At 35.1% G+C, this 26,400-nt stretch overlaps 2 protein-coding genes and 1 pseudogene across 2 annotated transcripts; 1 reads left to right on the top strand and 2 right to left on the bottom strand.

Annotated features, from left to right (window-relative positions):
• Positions 1-1,804: 1,804 nt before the first annotated feature.
• LOC106359385 lies at positions 1,805-2,755 on the bottom strand (annotated as a pseudogene).
• A 10,687-nt stretch (positions 2,756-13,442) lies between these two features.
• On the bottom strand, positions 13,443-14,479 carry LOC111203155 (CLAVATA3/ESR (CLE)-related protein 17-like). The gene has a single exon (XM_022696626.2). The coding sequence runs from the start codon at positions 13,986-13,988 to the stop codon at positions 13,716-13,718; it is 273 nt and encodes a 90-aa protein (XP_022552347.1). The 5' UTR covers positions 13,989-14,479; the 3' UTR covers positions 13,443-13,715.
• A 10,644-nt stretch (positions 14,480-25,123) lies between these two features.
• LOC106362198 (MLP-like protein 31) lies at positions 25,124-26,063 on the top strand. Its single transcript, XM_048748414.1, has 2 exons — positions 25,124-25,419; positions 25,636-26,063. The coding sequence occupies exons 1-2, from the start codon at positions 25,221-25,223 to the stop codon at positions 25,911-25,913; spliced, it is 477 nt and encodes a 158-aa protein (XP_048604371.1). The 5' UTR covers positions 25,124-25,220; the 3' UTR covers positions 25,914-26,063.
• The last annotated feature ends 337 nt before the right edge of the window (positions 26,064-26,400 follow it).

Genomic DNA, 26,400 nt, shown 5'->3' with positions numbered 1-26,400 from the left:
TCTTGATTTGCTTCTAAGACATATCCTCCCACCTCAGATTCTGATCCTTAAGCTTCAACCATTTTTCATATAGCCGATGACACTCCTTAATGTCTGTATCAGCATCTTAATCTGAGGATTCACTTGATTCAACCTTGCAGGCACCGAATGCAACAAGATTTTTTTATCTTTTTTTCCATCTTCATCTGACTCTGAATCATCTGACTCTGAATCATCAGACCATTATGATGGTTTACCTCTTCCTTTTGAGTTTGGAATACTTCTATATTCAGAACACTTAAGTTCCCTTTGTTGTCCTACAGGACAGTCAGCCCTTATATGATTAATGCCTTCACGCTCATAGCACTTGAGACCTTTTCTTCTTCTGCCATTTCCACGATCACCTCCCTTGCGACCATACTTATTCCTCTACCAGAGGAATTCATCATCTTGCCAAGATTACTAGCCAACATATCCAAGGAATCTTAAAGATTCAGAGATCTATCACCATCTTTGTCAGTCATAAGGGCTATACTACTTGGCACACTCCCTGGCGTAAAAATCGAACTACTATATGTCTCCATCTCTTTTCAGCATACCCACAAGTTGGTCAAACTTGAGCTCATCCGTGTTTATAGTCATCTTCAAGACTGCCTTGTGAGTTGCAAACTTTGTTGGAAGACAACGTAGTAACTTATTTACAAGCTTCTTCTCCTTGTACCTTTTTTCCAAGTACAAATGCTTCATGTGCCATAGAGCTGAGCTTGGCACTAAAGCTTTCCATATAATCAACATCAAACCACTTGAGATCTCAAACTGAAACCCTAGATGATCCAGGTGTGTCCTCATGACACTCTCATCTCCTTCAAACAAATTCAGGAGGATCTCCATCGCCTCTTTACCCGAAGTACTCTCCTGAATCAGTTGGAACTATTCTGCTTCAAATGCTCCAAAAATCGCCGACAGAGCATTTGCATTAAACTTCGATGTATTTCGCTCCACCTATGTCCAATCCTCTTTTGGTTTGGGCTTCTTTCCATCTTTTGTAACTATGGTAGGTTCCTCCCATCCAATCTCCGCAGCTGTCCATGCATCCTCACTAATTCCTCGAATCAACTGCTTCATGCGAGCCTTCCAATGCCCATACTGGTCCACGTCCAACATGATTGCCTTCTGCATCGAAACAATTGTGTCCATCTTCACCTACAGGATAACACCGGTAACTTTGATGCCCCGCTCTGAAACCAATTGTAAGTGCAAAGATAACACCACAATAGTACTGCAGAAGATAACTCGAGAGACAAAACAACTACAAGCAAACACTTATGCTTTATTAGAAATCTTCTTTAAACAATCTATTACAAGACCTTGTTTATTCAGCTTTACATGTCTAGTGTTAACACCCTAACAAACGCTACTAAATGATTTCTAATCTACCCAACCTTGTCTTTTCCTCGCCTGATACGTCATCATTTGCTTCAGGACGACCAAGAACACTTCCAAGAGCTTCTCTTTCTCTATAAGATTAGCCTTTGTGTCTCCGTCTCAATACAGATGACCCCATAGCTATATTATAGTTATTCTCCACGTTTTCAAGATCTTTGTCCAAGGAAACCATGAATATGGACATCTTCCATATCAATAAGTGCAACTTTCCTTTTCTTGGAATTACACTTATTCTTCTTTTAAGTCATAAACTTGCTCCCTAAGTCTATTTCTCTTGCCTTTTCTCCTAAATAATCACTTGCGCTCCAAGTCTACACTACTCCATCTCAGCACCTTGCATCCATGTGGTCTTCACCACTCAACACGTCGTTTGGTCAGTAACTGTAACAGCGACTACTTCAGGGCAGATATCTTGCATCTTCACATACTTAATTAATTGAACATAAGATGACTGCTATGGTAACTAGTTAGGTCGGCTGGTTTCTTTGAACAAAAAATATGGAACCAATATGTTCGGCACTGTAAAACACTACTGAAGAAGCTTATTGCAAGTTCCAACGCCAATGGCTGCAGCGAGATGCCAACTATCGTGAATGAATGGTTGTTTCAGGGAAAAGATTGTTAGCTATGAACAAAACTCCACCCAGTAACGTAGACATCTTGTGTACGTTATGGGCAGCTTTCAAATCTGGATCCTTTAAGACTCTTTTCGCAAATGATACCTAGATTGGAAGCCCAACTTTGAGTTATAAATCATCAAGTGAGATAAGTTACATTGAGTGTTAAGTAGAGATACCTCCATCATCCCAATGTGAACAGCTGAAACCATGAGTGGCTGGAATGGTAAAGCCAAAAAGCTGATGCAACCATTAAGAACTTTGGATTCTCTTCCCTAAGAGCCCTCGACAGACACTGTAAAAATACTACACAATCTTGTAAATTATATATAGTTTCAACTACGGGTAAAAAGTGAAAGACTTACTACTGTTGTTGGGGCTTTCATGGTGTAGTCAGCCTCAACTTCACTCTTGAAGAATGATACAAACTGGATGCGATTCCAACTCCGATTAAGCAGTTTGCATACCCTTTCTTCATGTTCAGGTTTTTCCTATATTCATTCTTTATTGGCTACCTTCAGGGCGAAAGACTAGGATTCTTTTATATTCATAACTTACTCAATGAATAGATTCTGTTTTGTTCATGCATCTGAGGACTGAAAGCTGGATACTTGGCTGATACGCTCAAAGGAGAATGAAGAATGAGATACCACATGAACCCCATGGAGACCCTCAAGTGATTTGCTCGTCTTTTATAAGCTTTGAGGGATCATTGGAGATTGTTTTTTGAATTTCAAGACCACCACCACGTAAAAAACTCTGCTAGTCAGCAAATGATTTGCTGGTCTAGCCTAGATTGGTCAACTGCTTAATTAGCTGATGGCTGCTGTTCGGATCACCACAATAACAACAAAAACTAACAACGGACATTGAAAAATAATTGCAATCAACCAGTAATCTCTTGGAATGTGGTGTGTTTGTTTGCACCTGCAACTAAATATTGGTTGTCGCAGATTCATGCGACTTGCGACCAGCAACCAAATGCTCGTTGTCACGGATTTTGTGACTTGTGATCTGCAACCAGACGCAATTGTCTTTTAATTTGTAGTCACTGGTATCGCGATCAGTCGTGCAACACAATAAAACTGAAAGCAACCTGCGACTTGCGGCCTAATCGTGCAACAGCATAACGAACAAAGACCTGAGACTGGTCGCAGCCACACGTAAACAAACAAAGACACGATCAAAGATGTCACAAGTTCAAGTCTGGAGAGGTTTACTCTTCAAAAGAGAGTTAAACTATATAGTCCGAGTCTGAGATGTACATGCCTACGAGTCAAGATCCTCCTGATCATTCAAAAAAGATATGTTCATCTAAGTGATCATTATCAAACTGTAGGGTTAATAACACTAGCCAAGGTCCAACAGCTTCAAGAGTTCACAGATTCTGCGTTTCAGTTCATCATGTATTGATCACGTAAGTGTGCACACATTTTAAATCGAGAACCATCATTCATTGAACGAATTAGCAGTTTCAAAAGTATAAATGTTCTAGTAGAAACAAAGACTAAGCAGAGTTCGATAGAATCAGAATACATGCAGATTTAGCTTACATACATGAGAAATATGAGGGAAGAGAACAAACCTTGCTACTGCATAGAAAGATCAAAGTCGAAGCACTCAGGTGATACCATAGTTCTTTCTTTGTAACAGAGAGAAAAGTTGAGGAAGAAGACCAAGAAAAGATCAACCATACTCATGAATCTTCTTTCTTTGACTCTTTAAGAAATATTCTCCAATCATAACATTTGGCCGGTTTTTGTACCGGATCCCAGTTTATTTCATTCCTGATTTATTTCGGATATAGGCCCGTCAAGCCCAGTGTTTGTTGCTCTAACGGGGCTGGCAAATTGTATATTTCGAAAAAAGTTTATTATATTAAATTTTATTGAAAAATGATTATTTAAATATTGCTTATATCTCATCACTACATTCCTTCTTACAAAGAAAATATGACATAGATTAATAAAAATTGTGATATGGCCTTTTCTTATTATGATATGAACAATTTTATGGATAAAGGCCTTTGATTTTATGGTCAAATTTCTAAAATGAAATAATAACAATTGGTACATACCATATACGTAAATTATTTACATTACTATGGTTAAAAACTAAATAATATAATAGCGAGTTGAAAAAAAAAGAGATTAACGTTGTATAAAAAGTTAGCTCATTTGTGTAAATATCTATATTTTGTCTAAATTAAATGTTAGTGTATCTTAACATAGATAAAACTAAGATAATTTAGTTAATTCCAAATTTTATGGAAAGTTAAATATTCAAAAACATTTCTAGATCCATAAATCTACATAAATATATGTTTAATCAAGTTTTCTTAAATTTAAACACAATACTACATTAAAACTTGGTTTGTGAGGAAACATTACAATTAAGCAGAGTCGGGTCTGAATAGAAGCCAATAAAGCATGTGCTTTAAAACCCGGAATTCCTCTATATATTAATTGAGGATCATTTCACTACAAGAAAACATGCATTTCCCGACTGCAAAATCAGTAGCTAATCAGTCGCAAAATATACGGTTACGACTGATTTGCGACTGATACATGTAGTCACAAATCAACGTGTCGCAAAAACTATCAGTCGTAAATCAGTCGCAATTTTACGACTGATTTGAGACTAATTTGCGATTAATGTTATTGGTCATAAATCCGTCGCAGTTCAGACGCCAAATTTTACGACTGAATTACGACTTCTTTGCGAGAACGGATTGTAGTCGTTATTTGGTCGCAATATTTAGTGACTAATTTACTACTACAGTTTTAGAATCACCGTTGCTAATTAGTCGCAAAACGAAAAATTAAAAACAAAAAAAAAATTAAAATTAAAATTAATAAATTTATTAAAATTTAAAATGATTTATATATATTAAACTGGTTTAAATTAAAACTGAGACAGATACATAATTACATAAATACAAAAAGAAAAACTAAATCAAAGACCAAAACTATTTGGTCAAGAAAATGAATCAAAACTTAAATCTAAGCCGCTGTTATTAGCATACGGGAGCTAACACTAAACCTAAATCTAAACCTAACATAAACTTCGTTTGTTTCTTCAGCCGCCACGCGAGCAAGGAACTTCGCGGACGTGAGGAGCCATTACGGAGCAGACGAGGAGAGGGGGCGTGATCGAGCAGAGGGGGAGAGGACGTGTCATGGAACAGAGAAGAGGAATAGAGACGTCACGAGGAGAGAGGCATTGGAGGAGATGAGGCGGAGAGTAGGCTGTCGTCGTCGCTGTCGTGGGCTTCATGAGCTTCTCCGTAAGGTCGTCGGTTTGTCAGCGAAGAAGAATGATGAGTTAGATACAGAGGAAGATATCAGAGATGATGAGAGAGATGAGAGTGAAAGAGATTGTGAATTCTCGTGAGACAAAGAAAGAAGAAAAAAGAGATAAAGACGAGGAGATGAGATGAAGACACGTGTGAGGGAAGGGATGAAGAAACACGCATCGGATGGTTATAAAGGTGATTCGTGTGATGCTTTGTTCAACCAATAAGAAAAGAGGAGAGGGATTATTAACTAAAGTTTATTTTGTTTTAGTTTAATATTATATGGAGGACAATTTCTTTTAAAGAAAATGTATGTAGGAAATGTTACAGCGAAGTTTTAGAAAGGTTAAAGCAAACAATTTATTTTTATGATTTAAGGTTTAGACTTTTAAAATATAAAGTTTAGTGTTTATAGTTAATTAAAGGATATAAGGTTATGGTATAGGACTTAGATTAAATTTTGAAAACAAGTATATGATTTGAGATAAAATTTTGAAAGATTAAGTTTATAGTTTTATATTGAAGATTTGGAGTTTAAGTTTTGAGACAAAAAAATTTATAAGACAAATCTGTAAAATGTATGTTTAATATTTGGTGTTTAGCTTTGAAAATGTTAGAGGAGTTTAGTTTTAAATTTGGAATATAGGGTTTACGTTTAGGTTAAGGGTTTTGTGTATACTAGTTATAGATTTAATATTTGAGGTTAATTATTGAAAATTTAATTTTAAAGATTAAATATTTATTTATAATATTTGGAGATTAATTTTTAGTTTAGTGTTTATGACATAAGGTATATAGTATATATGAAGTTTATATTCATGATTATTTTATGATTATATCATTTTGAAAAAATATTTTAAGTTTAAGTTTAGTTTAGATAATAAGATTAAAAATATTAAGATCATAGTTTTATATGTAGATTTAAATTTGGGGTTTAGGGTATAGATGCTAAAAACAGAGTTTAGGTAATTAGCGACTAAACTGCGACTATTTACTATGTTCGGTAACTGTAGTCGCAAAACAGTTGCTATACCTCAAACATATTCTTAAATTTAGGGTATAGAGTAAGTAGTCGCAGAACAGTCGCTATTTTAATGACTATTTTGCGACTATAGATTCCGACCACAGTAAATAGTTGCTAATTAGTCATTAATTAGCGACTGTTCTGCGACTGATTTACTTAGTCGCATATTAGCAACTGATTTGCGACTGACACGCATTAATAACAAAACTGTCGCGAAAAGATCGTAAAACAGTCGCAATATTTGGCGACTGCACAATCAGTCGCAACATGTAGTCGGTAATTTCATGTTTTCTTGTAGTGTTTAAAAAGTTGTAATCTTAAGTTTGTACTAATTAAAAAAAATCCGCTTAGGTGTCACTTAATTAGGATGTCATTTATCTTACATGACAGCTTAAGAATCAATTGAAAAAAAATGTTGGTCCAAATCCAATTAGTAGAGAACATTATATTAACCCAAAATATAAGAACCGTGTATTTTTTTCGTTAAATAAAAGCTACGGAATTGCCTAATACGATTAACATATATATGACAATTAATGACTATGAATAATAAAAATTTTATAACAATTTTTGTATCCTTCTTTATTTTTGTTTAATTTTATATTATTAATAAATTAACCAACCACATTAACCATATAGTTAAAATTTTAGATTTTTTCTTATATGTTATATTTTGATTTTTTTAAATGACTTTAAATTAAAAAAAAAATGAGAAAACCTTATATGTTATATTTTAATTTTTCTAAAACTAATTTAAATTAAAATGAGAAAACCTTATATGTTAGATTTTTTCTTATATGTTATATATTTTTTATAAAGGACTTTAAATTACAAAAATGTAAGTTTTCCTTAAGCATACGACTAAAATCACTAAAATGAAATGTATCAATTTGATGGTTGATCTGAAACCTTTCAAAATCATATGGAAGATAAATGTCAAAATAATTCAACTGTGGAAACATTACTGTTCACTTTTTTCAAGAATGTATTCGGTGGAAAAAAAAAAGATTTTTGTCATAATTTGTTTAATGTCCAATCTGATCAGCCCATGATATATTAATTATAGTTTGATTCCATAATTTTTAATAAAAATTGATCTGGTCCATCGGAAAGAAATTATATAATAACAACAAAAAACATTGTATATGTATAAATAAAATGATCAAATATACAAAAAAACTTATCGATAATATATACAAATAAACTCACTTTTGGCGCTATGTCTTATTCTAGTATAATAACACTATGGGGTGAAAGATAACATTAAATGTCATGTTGCTCTATTGGTAAAATTCATTGTTTGTCGATGCACAAACCAGAGTTATTAAGCCTTTTCCACGCTTTATTAAACCGTGCATGATTATAAGTGAAACAAAAATACTAAATAATGACAAAACTATTCATAAAATTTAATTATTTTGTTCGGTAAATCAAATTTTAAATATTGATAAATTCGGTTTTTCATTTTATATAAAATATTTTTTCTAAAATTTTATTTATGCATATTGCGCAGGAAACCACCTAATTTTTTCTTACATATAAACTATATATATATGTTTCTTGTTAATTGTTTTTGTCTAAGTTATAACTAAAAATGTTGAATATACTGATTTACATGATAATTGTATTGATGTGTTGTAAAATAAATTTCGATATATCAGACATATACATTTAAATTCAATCTCAACAAAAATCTTACTTTTCTAATTTAAAGACTATAAATCTATATAATCTATTCTATTAAAACAACAGTGTGACCAACCGATAAAAAGTTATGTCCAGCTTATAACAATCTATATAAAAAATAAACCAAATATTTATAACTGAAATCTAACCATATTCAATACTATGCACGATCTTATTCTTCATAAGCAGAGCAGTTACTTTTCTTTGTAAGTATAACCACTTCAATTTATTGTCAACCTTTTACACATGATCATTCTAACACTAAACGCTTATTGAGCAAATGTTAGTATTATGAACAAAAAGTGATGATGATCCCACCGGCACAAATATGATTAACCCAGCTTAGCAAACTGGGTTGATAAAACCCATTTTACAATAACTCATCGTAAACATCTAAGCCGAAGTAATCAACCACAAATACAAATCCTATTAACTTGGTGATTAATAGAATAGATGCCATGTTCGAGAACGCGGCCTCGGCAGCCGGTTAATCGCTGGAAAAGCATGGAAAGGCCGGGTCCGTGGTGATTTGTGTTAATTGGGGATAAATAAAAAAAAATGAAAGAACTCAACTTTTGTAGATTTTAAGCTTATAATCACATGTATACTTTAGGTTTGTTATATTATGACTGAAACCTGCAAGAAAAACAAGAGAAATCAGTGAAATCATAAATAAAAAAAAAAAAAAAAAAAAAAAAAAAAAAGCGGCTGTAAAAAAAATGACAGACATCGAAGGTTGAAGACAAGATCATTTTTGTAATTTACAAGTCATTTAACCTAAAAATAAAATAATTTAATATCATGTAGCAACTGGGCAAGGTAAGAACAACGGTGTATCTGAACATATAAAATATGTAAACGCAAAATTAAGATAGAAACCTTAAATTACTCCCTATTAGTTGATTCGGTGCAAGGCCCTAACCCAACCCCACATATAAGACCTAACGAGTTTTCGCACATTAAAAAAAATGTCATTATATTTTGTTTAACAGAATCATAAAAAATTTGGTCTTTTTAACTGTAATAGTGATACTATATTCTACAAAATGATAAAACAACATATGTTATCCTATTAAATCAAAATAGCATATTATTTTTTGAAATATTAATTTAGTAAAATAGCATCTTATATTTCTATATTTATATATATGCATTTGTTATTTTTTGAAATATTAATTTAGCAAAATCCACTTATTATTTTTTGAAATATTAATTTCATTTTTTACAATAATTTGAAAACTGTCTGCTGACAATGGCTCGACATTATAGATAGGTCAATTGTCAGACCAGTTTAACCAGGTTTTTTATTTTATTTTAATTTTAAATTAAGTAGCTATATATAAAAGAATAATTATAAAATTATTTGATACAATTAATTTATATTTTTGTCAGAATCTAAAAATGATATAAAAATAAAATAAAAAATTCAAAAATTAATATAAAAATATGATGAGATTAATTTATTTAGATATATATTAAAAAAATATATGAATTTTTATGAATTTTATTTTTAAAAAATTCAGTTTATATTTATTTTTAACTTGAATTTGAGAACCGAATTATAATATTGAATCAGATCACCAATTTTAACGAGTTTGACCAGTTTATGAATGGGTTTGCCGGTTTAATTCAAATCCGTTTTTAGCACAATCCAGAACCGCTTAGAAGAACAAATCACAGTCCTGTCGGTCCAGTCCGGTAACTCAAATCCGGTTTTTAGCAAAACATATCGTCTTCCATATGTAGAAATTTTCATTACCAAAAAATATTTAACACATTTAGAGAAAAATAAATTATATTTAAACGAATCTAATACTTATTTTCCAAAACTTTGAAATTTAAATGTTTCAAATGATGTATCTTATAAAAATAATTACCATTATTCAAATTTCGTAAACATAATCAACAAATAAATTAAATTAATATTAAACAATAAACACAAAGATAGTTACCAAAAAAATGATTACAAGAAAAGCACAAATCTGAAAAATTAAATATTTTTTTAAAAAATAAAACAAAAAATATACCGATAGCTAGTAATTATTTAAAATTTGAGAAAATCGAATGTTTTATTAGGTTTTATTAAAGACGGTCTACGCACATACAAAGATTGTCAAATGGATAAAGTTTACTACAACAATCAAAGTCAATAGTTTTGTAACATTAACTAGTTTCTATAACTCATGCAAATTTGAATGCCCTCCAGCTCTCCAAGTATGGTCCTTATCAGCAACTCCTACAAGCCCAGGTATATTTCCAGTGTCAAGCTTCTACACAAACATGGACTATCTATTCTGGAGGAAGAATGATATCTTACAACCAGACCAAGACAGGGATCCTTATCCCTGGATAATTTGGTATATTTGGAAGGCTCGTAATGATAAGCTATTCAGGGGAATAGACAGAGACCCTTTGGAACTAATTCGATACGCAGAAAGTGAATGTCAAGCATGGTTTAATGCAAATGAGATGATACCACCGGTAGTACATGCCATCGATAATGAGGAAATCCAAGTCTTAAGCTTGGGTAATATTTGCATGCTAGATGGGTCCTGGACAACTTTAGATCGCTTCAGTGGATGTGGATGGGTTTGGATGGATAGCGGGGAGAACATACAACTTATGGGAACACGGAATTTTACTCGATGTGAATCAGCATTGCATTCGGAGGTAGAAGCTCTGCGATGGGCGATGGAGAATATGCTTCAACACTCGCCATGCCAGAGCTTTGGGACTGACTGCAAGGAACTGATTGCAATGATAAAGGAGCCCCAGGAGTGGCCAAGCTTCGCGACAGAGTTGGAGAAGATAGAGACGCTTCAGATTTGTTTTCCGGAATTCAAAATCACCCATGTGCCACGAGCGCGCAACCAGATGTCTGATTTTTTAGCTAAGACTGCTAGGACCTTTCACAGGGAGTTACTTTTCATTGGTTGTTCTATTCTGGTCTGGTTACCCAGACCACCTCAAGCTTAAGTAATAGAATGGCCGTTAGACGTCAAAAAAAAAAAAAAAAAAAAACTACTTTCTATATATATATTATGAAATGAATTAGGTAAAGCAACAAATGGTGTTGAATTCATTAATGAGTGTCTTCGACCGATAGCTAGAGAATCTGTGGGACTTCTTAAAACGTAGCATCATAATTAAGACCGTTATATGTCACGAGATATATGAATTTGTTATAGTCAACTTTAATGTATCAAACTATTTTAATCTATGCCCTTTTTCGAAAAAAAAAACTATTTTAATCTCATTTACACTGTTCCTCAGGGAGTTTTTTTTTTTTTTTTTATTAACCTGGGGGTATTCCAGGCTTATGGAGAGGCCCAGACTAATCCCCAAGGGGAGGTGCAGCCCACGGATAGACCATCTCTCCGGGTATTCAAATGGGCCCTAAAGCATAGGCCCATATCCGTGTTAGGTGACCAGGATAATTGTGACTTAGTTTCGCGCAGCAGGTGGATCGAACCTGAAACGTGTTGGCGTTACTCAGGGAGTTTTTGACGTTATTATATCTCCGTTGGTTGACAAAACAAACAGTCTTGAAATTAAACTTTCCGTCATGTTTTCATCGCATGTCGGCCCTCGGCGTTTCTACTCTTGAGTCGATTTTGCCTCTCTTAATTTGAGATATATATTTTAAGTCAAATTATTGTTGTTAGTTTATTGGTGGGGTCCCTTATACAAGCTGGAGACAGCCATTGCATGCATGCATTTCACATAAATCAGGCCAGCTAATTCATATCTACAGAATACCCACAGTCAATGTTGTACTCGCTTCCAGTGTCTAAACATTGTGTGTAGACCACTTGGTTTTGGACTTCGGCATGTATGAGTGATTTATTGTGGACTTGCAAAATCTTGTTTAAGGAGTCGCTCACTTCTGAGATTTGATCTAGCGGTGCTAAATCTAAAAAAAAAATGAATAGAAAAACCAATATGACCATTTATTGACGTGAGTGCGTATACAGAGGGGAACGGGAAAGAAGAGAGGCAGAAGAGAGCAATAAAGAAGATGGACAGCGTCACAGCCCTGGCCTGACCACTTTGCCTTCTCCATATGATTTGTACGATATTATTAATCGGTCATTGAACCCCATTATGTCCTTCATTTACTGGAAGTAAAAACTGTAGAAGAAAATGCTAGAAAGAGTGATTGATGAAGCCAAATCTTATAAAACCAGCCAAATATAAAAGGCCAGAGAGAAAATATGTACGATATGACTGAACTATTTATTTGATCATGTGGAACCTTTTTTCATTCATTTCTTACTGAATGGGCACATTTTTAGAAGAGGTTTCACTTTTTGTTCTTTCTCTGGGACAGTAAATTACATTAATTAATATGTAAGGATATTTATTACAAATGGTTAAAACTTTTGTGGATTCAAAGAATAACTACTATCCCATTTGAACCTTTGGTTTTAAGGCAAAAGTCATAAATAACATTTTTTTAGTTTTTGTCATATAATAGCAGCACTAAAAGCAAAAAAAATTCAAAATCACTTTTTAATTAATCAAAACACTAAAGTATCATTCATCCTAAACTTTAAACCCTAATCTCACCTATTAAATACTAAAACCTAAATTCTAATCATCTAAACCATAAACCAAATATATAAATATATTTATTTTCACTTTTTAACGAATGTTATTTTGAAAATTAATATTTCTACCTTGTGTACTTTTTTTATTTTTAAATACTTAATTTAGTGTTATTGAATGGTATTTCAATTAGTTAAATGATAAATTTATTCATTTTCCTTAATAACGAATGGATAACGACTGAATCTGAAGATGTATCATGTATTGTATATTAACGTTCCAAGGTAGCGTAGTTCCTTGAGACAATGGTTGCCATGAAGATTTCAGGTTCTACATTTCACACTAAAAACAATTTTTATATACAACTGTATACTTGAGTTTTCCAATTGAATTTATAATAGTGCTAACTGACTTTAAGATGGACGATCGATTGTTCGTTTTGCGGTCAAATGAATGATGAGCAGTAGTTGATTTATCTAATCTCTACTTTTTGGGAATAGTAATACTAGTATGAGAAAGAAAGAAAAAAAGTAGTATGAGAAAGAACTATTCATACTAACATTTTACAACCCAAAAAAAATATATTCATAATAACTCAAATGGTAGGGGTATGAGCAGAGACGGCCCTGAGCCAAAGCGGAAGAAGCACGTGCTTGCGGCCGTATTTTAAATATGGATTTAACCAGCCACAAAATTATGTAAAACGTCATTAGCCTGGTGGCTTAGTGGCCAGATATGTGTTAACATGTCATGGGTTCTCAAAACCCTCTATGCGCTTGATTATTTTTTCGGCCATTTTTTTATGTTTGGCTTGTAGCCCTAAATAAACAAGGACCGGCTCTGGGTATGAGACGCAAGAGCTAAAATCATAGCTTACTCATTAATACTAACATTTATAGAGTTCCTCATAACCGAACTAAATCCTACGCTAAAAGCTAAAATGTTTATATCCTCTGAAATACAAAAAGAAAAAAGGATTAACTTACAAATTCTATAACAAACCTTATTTTAATCTAAGGCACCTTTGTACCGCGGTCAGCGTTTGCGTCTAGCGTTTTGCATGTAGTCTTCGTAGGGTGGGTGCGGAGGGTAATTGATAATAATAGCAACAGCGTAAAAGTTAGTTGTGGAGAGGATTGGGACCCGTGCGAACTACTCTCTTGTCGTCTCCATAAATGTTATCTTCTTTGAACGGTCCACGAAACGGCGACGTTGCGTACACCAGAGTCTTTCTTGGCGGCGATGAGACGAATTGATGACGGCAAGAAGCAACAGAAGCTGATAAAGAATAACTTATCTGAAACATGACAAAGAAGAAGAAACAAATGGTCTTCACGTCCCATCTTCTAAGTTTCCTTCCTTGTGTCGCTCTTCGTACCAACACTTGAGTCATCTCCGAGAAGCAAGAAACACACGAACATGAAGACAAACAAACCAACTGGGACAGTCAAGACTTTTTTCAAAGCAAAGAGAGAAGGGAGAAGAAAGAAGAAAATCTTTTTTTGGACAACTTTTGGTTTTGTGGGTAACAGTATAGAGTTTTGACTTGTAATAGTTTGTTTATTTAGGTGATGGGTCTTCGGATCCTTCTAAGATCTGCACTGTTGTTTCCTTTAAAAGGCAAAAGCTTTTACAAGAATTCTCTATTCCTCTCTGTTTTTGTCTCGGAAGTCGTAAGCAAAGAGAGAGTGTTTGTGTGTGTGGTTCGGTATATGAAAGCACGATAGGCGGTATTAATAACGGATGTCACCTCTTTGTGTTTATTCGAGGGAAGAGTCTTCGAAAGCACTCTCCTCATTTTACTGTTTTCTTCACTTTTTGTATTTTCTTTTTCAATCAAATCATTACTAATTTTCTAACAGTAAATTTCGACGTACTAAAGACTGTGATTAGGGTTTTTCTTGGTAATGTCGATGAGTTCTGTTTATGTCATGGTGTAACACATTGACTAATGTTCTTTGGAGGCTTTGACTTCGTGGGCTAATACAGCTCATCGTATAAATAAATTTATATTTCACCATGACCCTACCCTTTTATCGGGTTTTGCGGTCAATGTAGATGATATTTGGACCTGTAGTCTATTGACCATATACTATGATTTTTAAATCAAGGTATAATACCGTTGGTTATGTGCATTGGGTTTCTGTTTCACCTACGGTTCTGAAGTGTTCAATTCAGAAACCTGTCTTCAGCACTTTGTTGCTATAGAAAAATCGGCGAAGTTGCCTAGAACATTGAAATGATAACTTTAGAAAGGTTCCATCTTGCACATTGATGTTCTAGGAAACATGTTATGTTTGACCCTCAGTGTTTTCGAAGCTCATTAGAGCTAGGGTTTTGGGGACAAGATACCACTATATATATTTTGTGCCTTCTCTAAACCTAGGAAGTAAAGCCAAAAAAGAGAAGAAGACAAGAAAAACTCCACAAAGTCTAGAGAGAGAGGCAAGCAAAAGGCTCAAAGGCAATCAAGAGGGATCTTCAGATGAGCAAAGAACAAGAAGGAAACAAGAGAGAAGAGGTCAGAGAGTGAGACGCTACCAAAGACAAGAGAAGAAACAAAGTTCGAGTCTTTGTGTTCTTAGAGTGTTTTGGTATTGTACTCTTCTTTTGTAATCTCCTTTGTCATTTTCAAGGAAGTGAGAAGTGACTGGAACTTGTAAGCTTTGCTTGTTAGTGGAAGTTGTGGGAGAGAGATCCCACCCTAGAGGTACCGGAAAAGGAACTGAGTGAACAAATTTCTTGTGTCTTTAAGTTTATGTTTTCATCACAAAGATCTAAGCTTTAACACTCAAAGGGTTGGGAAGTTAGGTGTATGGGTAAACCTAACAATTAGTATCAAAACTAGCAAGTGATAGTTGTTTGGTTGATGCAAGGTCAAGTTGGAATTTCCCCAACAAGTGGTATCAGAGCTCCAGGTTCAGAGCAAAAGTGTTAGAAAATTCTCCTTGAAGATTCAATGTCGAATACAAGGATAGAGGTCGATAGTTTTGATGGAACATGGGATTTCTCCTTATGGAAGGTTCGTATGCTAGCAGCACACTTTGGTGTTCTAGGTTTGAAAGGAATTCTTACAGATGAGAAGCTGTTGAAGGATCCACCTAGTGAACAAGAGGAGTTAGAAGCTGCTATGAAGGATCTATAGAAGGGGTTAGCAGGGATCTCATATGCTGGTTCAAGCATAGATCCAGTAAAGCTCGAAAAATCAGAAAAGGCTCAAGATCTGATTGTCTTGAATGTGGGAAATCAAGTGCTGAGGAAGATCAAGCACTGTGAAACAGCAGCAGCCATGTGGTCAGCATTGGACAGGTTGTACATGGAGTCTTCATTCCCAAATTGCATATATCTACAGTTGAAGTTCTATACTTTCAAGATGAATGATGTGAAGAGTATAGATGAGAATGTTGATAACTTTCTCAAGCTGGTAGCAAATCTGAACAATCTAGGTGTAGATGTGTCAGAAAAGTCCAAGCGATTTTGCTGCTAAGTTCATTACCCCACAAGTATGACCAGCTAAAGGAAACTCTCAAGTATGTAAGGGACAGTCTCAGCTTAAATGAAGTGACATGAGCTGCAAGGTCCAAGGAGAGAGAGTTGGCTGAAAGTGGAAGCCAGTCTAGACCAAGTGCTGAAGGTCTCTATGTTGATTCAAGAGGAAGCAACCAACATGGAAGAGAAAGGTCTAAGAGCAGAGGAAAGTATCAGTCTAAGCCACAGCTTGATAAGAACAACAAATATTGTTTTATCTGTAGAGATGAAGGACATTGGAAAAGAGATTTCCTGGAAAGGAGGGATAAATGCTCTGCAAATACTGCAACTAAGTATAAAGAACCAATGATTTTAAGTGTTAGCACTTATAACACAAAGAGAGGGTGGATTATGGACTCAAGTTGTTCATACCACAACACACCAGAAAAGGAAGTCTTATTTGACTTCAAGGAGCTTGATGGTGGTAAAGTGTTAATGGCTAACAACACATATGGTAACATCAAGGGGATAGGAAAGGTTCGGATTGAGAATCTGGATGGTTCAGAAGTGATACTCAAGGATGTTAAATACATACCAGATGTGAGTACAAATCTGATTTCCTATGGGATGTTGGAGAAGTTAGGTTACAAGTACAGAGGAGAAGGCTTTAAGGTTCAGTTTTATAAAGCTGGAAGAAAGGTGATATCAGGTGAGTATCATGAAGGGATCTACTACCTTCAAGTCAAGGTCACAAAGGCTGAAGTGAAGGTGCCAAGGGAAGAGAAGGAAGTCTAGGAAAGGAGCAGAGAAGTCGGTTAAGGAAGCTGAAAAGAAGAAGTCAAGGAATGTGACTTTCAGCAGGAATCTGATTAAAGGACCAACTCCTTATGGCTATAAGTGGAAGAGGTCATTAGCTCAAGGTGGAGGCTCTTCTATGACAGGACGGTCAGGAGAGAATGAGTCTAAGGTGAGCAGAGAGGAATCATGAGAAGAACCGAAGGTAGCTCAAGTGGACAAAGAGAAGACCAAGAAGAAGTCTTCAAGAAGGAGGAATCAAAAGCTTTATGGGTTCAAGAAGGATTCCAGATGTTGCATTAGTAGTTTCTCAGGCTCAGAGAATGCAACGGGCTCAGATGAGATTGAAGCAGTCACAAGGTTTCTGTTCTAAGTGAGTGAAGCAGAATGTGAGTCTCTCATAAAAGCAGAAGAGTCTACCCAAGATCAGAAGCATGCTAGGAGTAAGCAAGGAGGCTTCTTGGATAAGAGGATACCGAGTCAGGAGGTGCAGCAAGGCTGCATACTTCTCAACGCTCACTAAAGGGGGAAACAGCCCCAGGTAACTATGCTGGCTTATGGTCGATCTTGCAGGATCGAATTGACCGGGTAGAGTTAATTTTTCTAAAGCCTGGAGATGGAAGATTAAGTTGCAGCATAGAGAGTTACCTGGTGGAGTTTCTGAAACTGTGTAAGTAGAGACACAGGTTCCAGGTGGAGCGATTGAGAGAAGCTTCAGAAAAAGTTTAAACAAGTAGTTTGACTCAGGTGGAGTAGTTGAGAGAGGGAGGCGAGGATGATTCCATCTCAGGAAAAAATGAAGACCCCAAAGAAGAGGGACAAGTATCAAGTAGGAATGGTAGGTTGGATGTAGGTTGGACGCGCAAGGGAGCACAAGCACAAGTGACCAAATGCTCAAGGTGGAGATTGTTGGTTATGTGCATTTGGTATGTGTTTCACCTACCGCACTTCAGACACTACAAGAAAACGTCACATATATAGCATGAGAAAAACGCTATTGTAGGAAACCACAACGTTATGGCGAACGCTGTGTCTGCCGCCGCAATCTTTTCTCGGGCACTTTATATAGCGTTTTTTTGTGCTGTGTTAATTAAGTCTTTTGATAGCGTTTTAATAGTTGTGCAATTGTATAACTTATAATAGTAGATAATATTTGCTATAGTAGCATTATTAAAAAATTTTAAAAAAAAAACTGAAAATACAAATAAAAATATTTTAAAAAATTTTATATATAGAAAATGTTTACAAAATAACCAAAACCTAACCAAGAGTCTAAACCGTAAACATTAGATTGCAGCCACAGCCGTCATTCTTAGGCAACACCGAAGTTTTTTCTTCTTCTTCTCCTCATCTTCTTCTTGTTAATGACTCGGGCAACTTGGAGTTTCTCGTCTTCTCATACTCAACCTTGCACTCATTAGCCTTAGCTACATAGGGAGCCTTCTCCTACAAAATTGTAAAGCTCAAAGGTCAAGAAATACTCAAGCTTGTAACACAATACACACCTATAATCAGACTATAAATTATAGAACGCACAGAGTCAGATGAAGGTGCATGGTAAATTGGACGACTTGTCTCAGGCATCTAACATCATCTCCAACAATGGAAAATAAAAAAAGACAGCATATTACCTTTTGTAACTGCATGATTCTATCTCTCCCAACCATAAGTGCACTCCTTTACACTTCGATCAAATGAACCAGAGTAGAGCTCCGCAGTTCCGTGTCTGAATCCTAGGGAAGAAATAGTGTTCCTGTGACCTGTAAAGGCCTGTAGACACATAATCATAAAAAGTTGAGACTTGACGGAAGAAACCACAAAACAAAAATTGGACTTTATATGAACATAGACATGTTCTCTGGTATGAACGTCCCATATATGAACATGGCGATCAACTCCTCTAGTCGGCAAGTAACGATCATCAGAGCTAACAGCTAAAGCACCTACAATAATAAACATCAATCATGAATACAAAATGAAAGGATTCATCAGAGACTCCGGACTTCAGAACCAATGAACAATAGTTGTTGCAAGATATATCACAACGCAACTGAACAATCAAAAGACTTGATAAGGTAAGAAAGAGAGAATCACTAGTAAAAATCTGTCGCATAGCCACTGTAGTGCCACGGCAAAACCGTGGCTAAATTAAAAAAGCCACGATTTAACCACGGTTAGCCACGCTTTAAAAAATAGCCACGATTACATAAAAACTGTTGTTAAATTTTGCCACGCTTTAGCCACAAAATCAAACGTGGCTATTATAGCTACGATTTAGCTATGAAAAATTAGTAGCCAAAAACTAGCCACGCTTTTGCCACATCTATTTTAGTGGCTAGAGTGTTAGCCCCGGTGTAGCCACTATTTTTCCATGGCTATGTCGAAAACCCTAATTATATACCCTAAACCCCAAACATATACCCTAAACTTATACCTACAAAACAATATATCTGATTAAAATTTACCTAATTTACCTGGATTTAATATCCAACACTTATTTAAACTTCCCAAATTTATAAATAATTTAACATAAACATCATCACTTTAAAACACCAAATTTTAAACTTATCACCCTATATTATAAACATTCACTCTTCAACTCAATAGTTTCAAACTTCATTCTCAAACTTATATGAAACCCAAATCTTAAATATAAACTAAAAAATTAATCTTTTCAAAAGTTAATGTCAAACCATATACTTAATTCCAAATCTTAACTATAAACGACATACTTCAAAATTAGTCTATATCACAAAACACTAAACTTAAATTTTAAATAACATATAATTCCTATAAGATAAATATATCTCAAACTATATACAACATTTCAAATTTTACAATTACAAAATAAAATAAAATTATGATATCAATTTATTTAAACAAATATAATTTATATAATAACTATAGATAAATCAAAGGGAAAAGACAATTGCATTGGGTTTTTTTTCAGCCATTGATTGATTTTAATCAAAGGCTCACAGTCAATCTTCTCTCTATCTGCGTCCTCCTTTCCTATTGGACAATCCATCAAAATTGGGATTATTATTTCTGGCCATTGATTAATTGTAATCCAGTGGCCAAGAATCAATCTTGTTCATTTCTCTTCCTTTGTACGCTTTCTCTCTCTCTTTCTTCTTTTCAAGCCGACACCATCTCCTTCTTCGATGTCTTCTCTGTTTCTCTATTATGGTTGTTTGAGCTCTAATTGCATCTGTTTGTGTTTATTGCAGAAGAGGACAGACAGAGGAGACAGAGAGAAATATATTAGACGAAGGCGATTGTGTTGAAGTGGAGAAATCAGATTCGGAGCTGAAGTCTCTGAACGGCGAGGATTGGTGTGGAAGAGGCGAAGATTGCGGTGAGATAATGAAGTAGAAGAGGAAGAGGCGAAGGTTGTGGTCGATCTGCACGAGCACCGAACACCTGAGGTGTACATCGGATCTGGAAAGATGACGACGACGGCGCGAGCAGGTCCAAGCTTGGTGAGGAAGAAGCTGGAAGAGAGAGAGAGAGAACTCTGATATTTCTGGAAGACGATGACGATGGAGGCGAGCAGGTCGGATCTCCGGTGAGGAAGCAACGATGACACAGGAAGGAGAAGTGGTGGAGTGGTCGTGCGGCGGTGAGGTGGTGCGACGGAAATATATATATATATATATATATATGTATCATATATTAATATGTATAATATATTAATGTAAATTTATATACAGATTTTGTATTTTATTAATAAAATTTGTTTTGTTTTCATTTCTGTTTTTTTTTTGTTTTTTGGTGTAAAAATAGCCACTGATATGTTTGATTAAACCGTGGCTATACTTAACCATGAAAAAAAACAGTAGCAAAACCGTAGCTAAATTAGCCACGAAAGTGCAGTGGCAAAACCGTGGCCAATAGCCACGAGGCTATAGCCACGGTTTTTTTTTCTATCCATAAGCGTGGCTATCTTTTGTATAGCCACGATTTTAAGTTGTATAGCCACGGTTTTGTAGTGGCTATGCGATAGATTTTTACTAGTGAATGTTAAGTGGAGAATATTACCGTTTAGAGACGCATCTCTCAAGGAAAGTAGATTGCTTTCGAGTGTTTGAAGTGTAGTTCATGTCTGGTAGCTCTTTACTATACAACTTGAGCACTTGCTGATTCGAAGAAAACAATGAGTGCTTATGAGCGAAAAAGATGGGTTTTGGTGAAATCATCTTCGCCCCGAGGATTGAGAAGAAGAAATGATTGTCTCCTTCTCTGCACAAGGAAATAGAGATAGAGACCGTTTGACTAGATGGATCAGTCAGAGCATCCGAAGATTCATTCTAATTGAAAGGTTCGAGCTTTCTCACCGATAGGGTGGAGAGACGACTGCGTCGGCGGCTGCACATAAAGATATAAACTTTAAGGATTTTGTTTTTTCAGATCTGTTGTTTAGGGAAAGTGAATCTGGAGAGAGAGAGAGAGAGAGAGAGAGAGAGAGAGAGAGAGAGAGAGAGAGAGAGAGAGAGAGAGAGAGAGAGAGAGAGAGAAACCTGAGGAGCAAACATGAGAGGAGATTGAACCATGAGCTCAGGTGGTTGGGTTCGGATTCGGCTCTGCAGAGGGGAGAGAGGCGTTCTCAGGAGAAGTACAGATTCTGGAAGAACAAAGTGACGATGAGTAAAGACAGGTGACGATGGCGACGAACTCAGACTCGTGACGATGGCGACCAACTCAGACCGGTGACGATGGCGACGAACTCAGGCCGGTCCCTTCTTCCTCCTCCAGAAATCTCTCATCTCTCTTCTCTCTGTCGTGTTTCAGAAGACAAAAGGAGAGGACAAAACACAATCTCCACCCTTGGATTAAAAACAATTAAGGGTAGAGATTGTAATCCTTGTGTGTTACTTTCAACCAATAGAAAAAAATTATTTTCTTTATATGTAAATATTTAAAGAATAAATGTAATGTTTATGATTTTAGTGTTGGAGATTTTTCGAGGAAAATTAAATAAAGTGAGAGGGAAAATGAAACGAGGGTTAAAAAAAATCAATCATTTTTCACCTCGGTAAAGATAGCGTTTTAACTTGCAATACTATTATATATGCGGTTTTTTATAGCAGTGAGTTAGCAGTGAGAATAGAAAACGCTATCTTAGATTATGAGTTATGTCAAAGATAGCATTCTCGACCAGAACGCTATCTTCCTATGCTATTTTTACCCCCTCTCCTTGTAGTGAGAAACCTGTATTCAGCATTTTGTTGCTATAGGAAAATCGGCGAAGTTACCTAGAACACTGAAGTGACCACTCCAGAAAGGCTGCATTTTGCACATTGATGCTCTAGGAAAAATGTTATGTTTGACCCTCAGTGTTTTTCGAAGTCCGTTAGAGCTATGGTTTTGGGGACACAAGATACCACTATATATATTTTGTGTCTCCTCTAAACCTAGGAAGCATCTATTAAAATAAGAGTACAAAAATGAAATAACCCTGATTTTTCCTATTTATTTACGATCTCATGCAATTGGATTAATATGCTGTCGTTTTACTAATACCTAAACCACCAGCTAAATTTTTTGTCGCCACTTAACATTTAATAACTCTTACCAAACAGAAATTGTAAATTGTCGTTATATTCCCCCAGCATCAACGGGTTATGTAGCTCTGCAAATCAAAACATAATGTATAAATACTTAACCACATATGGTACATATACTTTAATTCGATTCACAATATATAATGCTTTACAATTCTACATTCAAATAAACATTCTTCTCCATGCAGTAGACTTTTTCTCATCTATACCATTTATTTCGTGCATGTATTTTTCTGTTTGCTCTGATCTTTTTATGATCAATTGTAAAGTTTGTAACATCCTGTTTTTATTTTGGTTTTGAATCATGGATAAAATGTTATTTTTAAATAATAAACGTATTTGATTAAATAATAAAATCAGATTTTATAGTTATCTCATTAGATATATAATTTAATATTTTTCAAATTATAATATTCCTACAACGTTTCCTGCTTCCACGCAACAATCATAAATCAAACCATATCAAGCAATACAATTGGTCAACCGTTTCCAAAATCAAAACTTGCTATTGACGTAGGACTAATAAAGTCAATTATTCCTAAACTCAAAAACAGTCCAAATTTTTTCCTATTCTATCGCACTCATCATAACAAAAAAGAAATCATTAACTAACAAGATCAGAATATTCTGAAAGGCAAAACTTGAAAATCACGTTTAGATAATCTTTACAAACCAGATTTTCCTGTTTTAGCTCATTTTAAATCAACAAGGAATGTGTATTTAATAATTCTTTTTTTTTTTTTTTTTTTTGATCAACTGTATTTAATAATTCAAAACCGTATATTCCATTAGAAAAGATTTTCGAGTAACACCTAACAAAATCTTTTCTTAAATACTACAACTACCCTTACATAAGCCACTATATATATACGACTACTCTATTGCGTCAAAATATAAGCAGTGAATCATCCTCAACCTAAACATGTCTTTAAAACAATTTTCAGCTTCTCACAAAGGTCAGACCTTTCAAAAATAACCGGCGAGTTCAAGTTTAATTCGTGGAGGCAAAACACATCTTTTGAAGGAGATTCCTACGAAATGATTTTAGCCGACCAAATGGTATATTTTCTTTCTAAACGTTTGTATACTTCTGTTGCAAACTTCCTTATACTATTATCTAACAATAACCGTGTTCCTATGTAGGGTAACAAGATCCATGCATCTTGCAAAAAGACTCACATGTATCGAGTTCAAAGTGGCCTACCTATAGGCGGATGGGGAGGCAATTGACAAAATGAACATCTCTGGGGCTGGTGGTTCATATCGAACAACAAGGCATCCGTATAAGATGACTATCACAGATGAGTCAGTGATATCACGTTCAGATTTAACTGATGAAAGCCTGTTCCTGTCTCTTGCCAATTATGAAAAGATACAAAATTGTATAAAGACAGACTTCCTTATAGGTATTCAAGTCGATTCTAAATTTTCTATAAATATATTCTTCTTATGTTGGTTTATCTTACTTTTACGTACCCTTTATAATTCTGTGTTTCCTAATTTTTGTATGTCCTGGCAGATATAATAGGGGAAGAGTTCATGAACTAGGAGTTGTTCAAACCGTGCAAGTGTCAGGTCAAGACAGAAAAAGGATTGAATTCCGCTTAGTTGACACAAAGTTAGTTCTCATAACCTCTGTTCTATACAATATTAACATTTGGCCATCAACTTGATTAGTCCCTAACTTATCTATAATTTAATTTTTAGTGCAAATGGTCTTGCATGTTGTCTATGGGGAACTTGTGAGAACGTTTTACTGAGGAAGGAAATGATCAACCTATAGTTTGTTTGATCAGTTTTGCAAAAATTGGCTTCTTCAGAGGTATTTATTTAGCTTCTTCAAATCTTTCTGAATACCTTATACGATTGTTCCTAATGTAAATTATATAATTATTAGGTGAGGTACAAATTAAACAATAACGTACCATATTTTTGTCCACTGACTATAATTTTGAATTGATTATTCTCATATTTATGTCCTACCAAAACTTATGCTTTTGTATACATTACTGCGTCACCTGGTGAATACATCACTAAGTAGAATGGAGATTTTCAGCATCGAATTAAATTTAACTGACCTGCTTCCTCTATTCCACTTATACCACTGATGTATCTCTATTATAAGGTCCTGTAAAAATTAAGAGAATATGTAGGAATCAGATTTGGTTTGACATCAAAAATATGCGATGGGTGATATGGGCTTCTACGTTTTTTCTTTAAGGTTAATGGGAATAAGTTGAATCCTACACTATATGATCGTACAAACTACAAACAGATAGTATCGTAATCTAAAGAACAAACATATGTATACTTTTTTTGGATCATCTGTCCATCTTCCACAATGGTGGTTCTCAAACTCAGCCCATATAATTTGGGGCCTCAAGCCCAAAATTACTGATCGCATCTCTAAAAATATTTCTTGGAACCGATATTTCTAATTTATTACTGCTTTTAAAAAAAAAACATTACAGTGTCACCACTCACCAACTATAGCCGAGAAGAGAAGAATTGAGAGCGAAAGGAACGACGTGAATGTTGCGATTGTTGTATAATATCAAATATAAACCACTTTGTAACTTGACAGGATAATAGAAAAATATTGGGCAGGTGAATTATTAGTATGGGATCCTGATCACCATGGGGTCACAAAAGTTATCATTATAGTGTTTTACAAAAATCGTTCTATTTTTTAACGCTTGCTCTCACTCACTCCTCTACATATAGAGACCAAAGAACTCACAAGACAACTCACTCCTACAAAACTAAACGTTTTCTTTTCTCATAGCAAGCAAAAAATCATGGCAGAAGCGTCTACTTTGGTGGGGAAGCTTGAGACAGATGTGGAGATCAAAGCTTCTGCTGGAAAGTTCCATCACATGTTCGCAGGAAGACCACACCATGTGTCCAAAGCAACTCCGGGCAACATTCAGAACTGTGAGCTACATGAAGGCAACTGGGGCAAAGTCGGTTCAGTCGTCATCTGGAACTACGTTCATGGCAAGCCAACTTTATATATATTTTTTACTTTTATAATACATACAATAAATTTCGTACTAGGAAAAAAAAATTGTTTAGGAAAATCTTAACAAGTCCATGAGTTCTACTACAGAATTACGTTTTGTATACACATATGTTTATGATTTTGAAAATAACATTCATGTTGATTCGTAAAAGACCAAACCTATATAAATAAAGTTTAAATAATTGGTGCAGATGGAGAGGCAAAGGTGGCTAAGGAGAGGGTCGAGGCGGTGGAGCCAGAGAAGAACCTGATCACGTTCAGGGTTGTAGAAGGTGATCTGTTGAAAGAGTACAAAAGCTTTGTGATCACAATCCAGGTGACCCCTAAGCATGGAGGGCCTGGTAGTGTTGTGCACTGGCACCTTGAGTACGAGAAAATTAGCGATGAGGTTGCTCACCCTGAAACCCTCCTCCAGTTCTGTGTTGAAATCTCAAAAGAGATCGATGAACATCTCTTGAACGAAGAATAGAGGATTACTCCTCGTGTGTATGCGTGGCCTCTTTTAAGTATCTGAAACTGAATTAAATAATGTGCCGTGTCCTAGTTTGGGTAGAGATATATGTTGGCGTGTGTGTGCACAATAGTATGGTGGAGATATATTTGAAGTTCTTAATTTGAATCGGCGTATAATAGGGGTAAAGATACAAGACGACATGAAGTTTATGTAGTATATACTCTACATCGGTTAATAATATAATTTCTATGTTTCAAAAAAATTATCCCCTCCTTTGAAACCTAATTTAACGAGGGTTAAATAAGAAGGAATAGCATCGATCGAGAGACAAATGTTATTCTTTTTTAGTATTAACAGGTATCGACATATAATATTACTTGTACTTGACATCCAAGCAATCTTGCAAAGAACATATAACATTAGGCCTGGACGTTCGGTTTTCGGTTCGGTTCTGGTTCGGTTCTTTCGATTTTCAGTTTTTTGGTTTTAGAAATATAGGAAC

Source organism: Brassica napus, chromosome C2 (genome assembly GCF_020379485.1).
Source record: "Brassica napus cultivar Da-Ae chromosome C2, Da-Ae, whole genome shotgun sequence".
Classification (NCBI taxonomy): domain Eukaryota; kingdom Viridiplantae; phylum Streptophyta; class Magnoliopsida; order Brassicales; family Brassicaceae; genus Brassica; species Brassica napus.
Note: the sequence above shows the minus strand (reverse complement) of the source record. Positions and strands in the feature narration are given on the sequence as shown.

What these genes read in the sequence shown, in the direction of transcription:
- LOC111203155 (XM_022696626.2), bottom strand. Translation starts at nt 13,988, where the DNA reads ATGACTCAAGTGTTGGTACGAAGAGCGACACAAGGAAGGAAACTTAGA.
- LOC106362198 (XM_048748414.1), top strand. Translation starts at nt 25,221, where the DNA reads ATGGCAGAAGCGTCTACTTTGGTGGGGAAGCTTGAGACAGATGTGGAG. An exon ending in CATCTGGAACTACGTTCATG is followed by an intron (nt 25,420 to 25,635) that starts GCAAGCCAACTT and finishes TAATTGGTGCAG; the next exon opens with ATGGAGAGGCAAAGGTGGCT.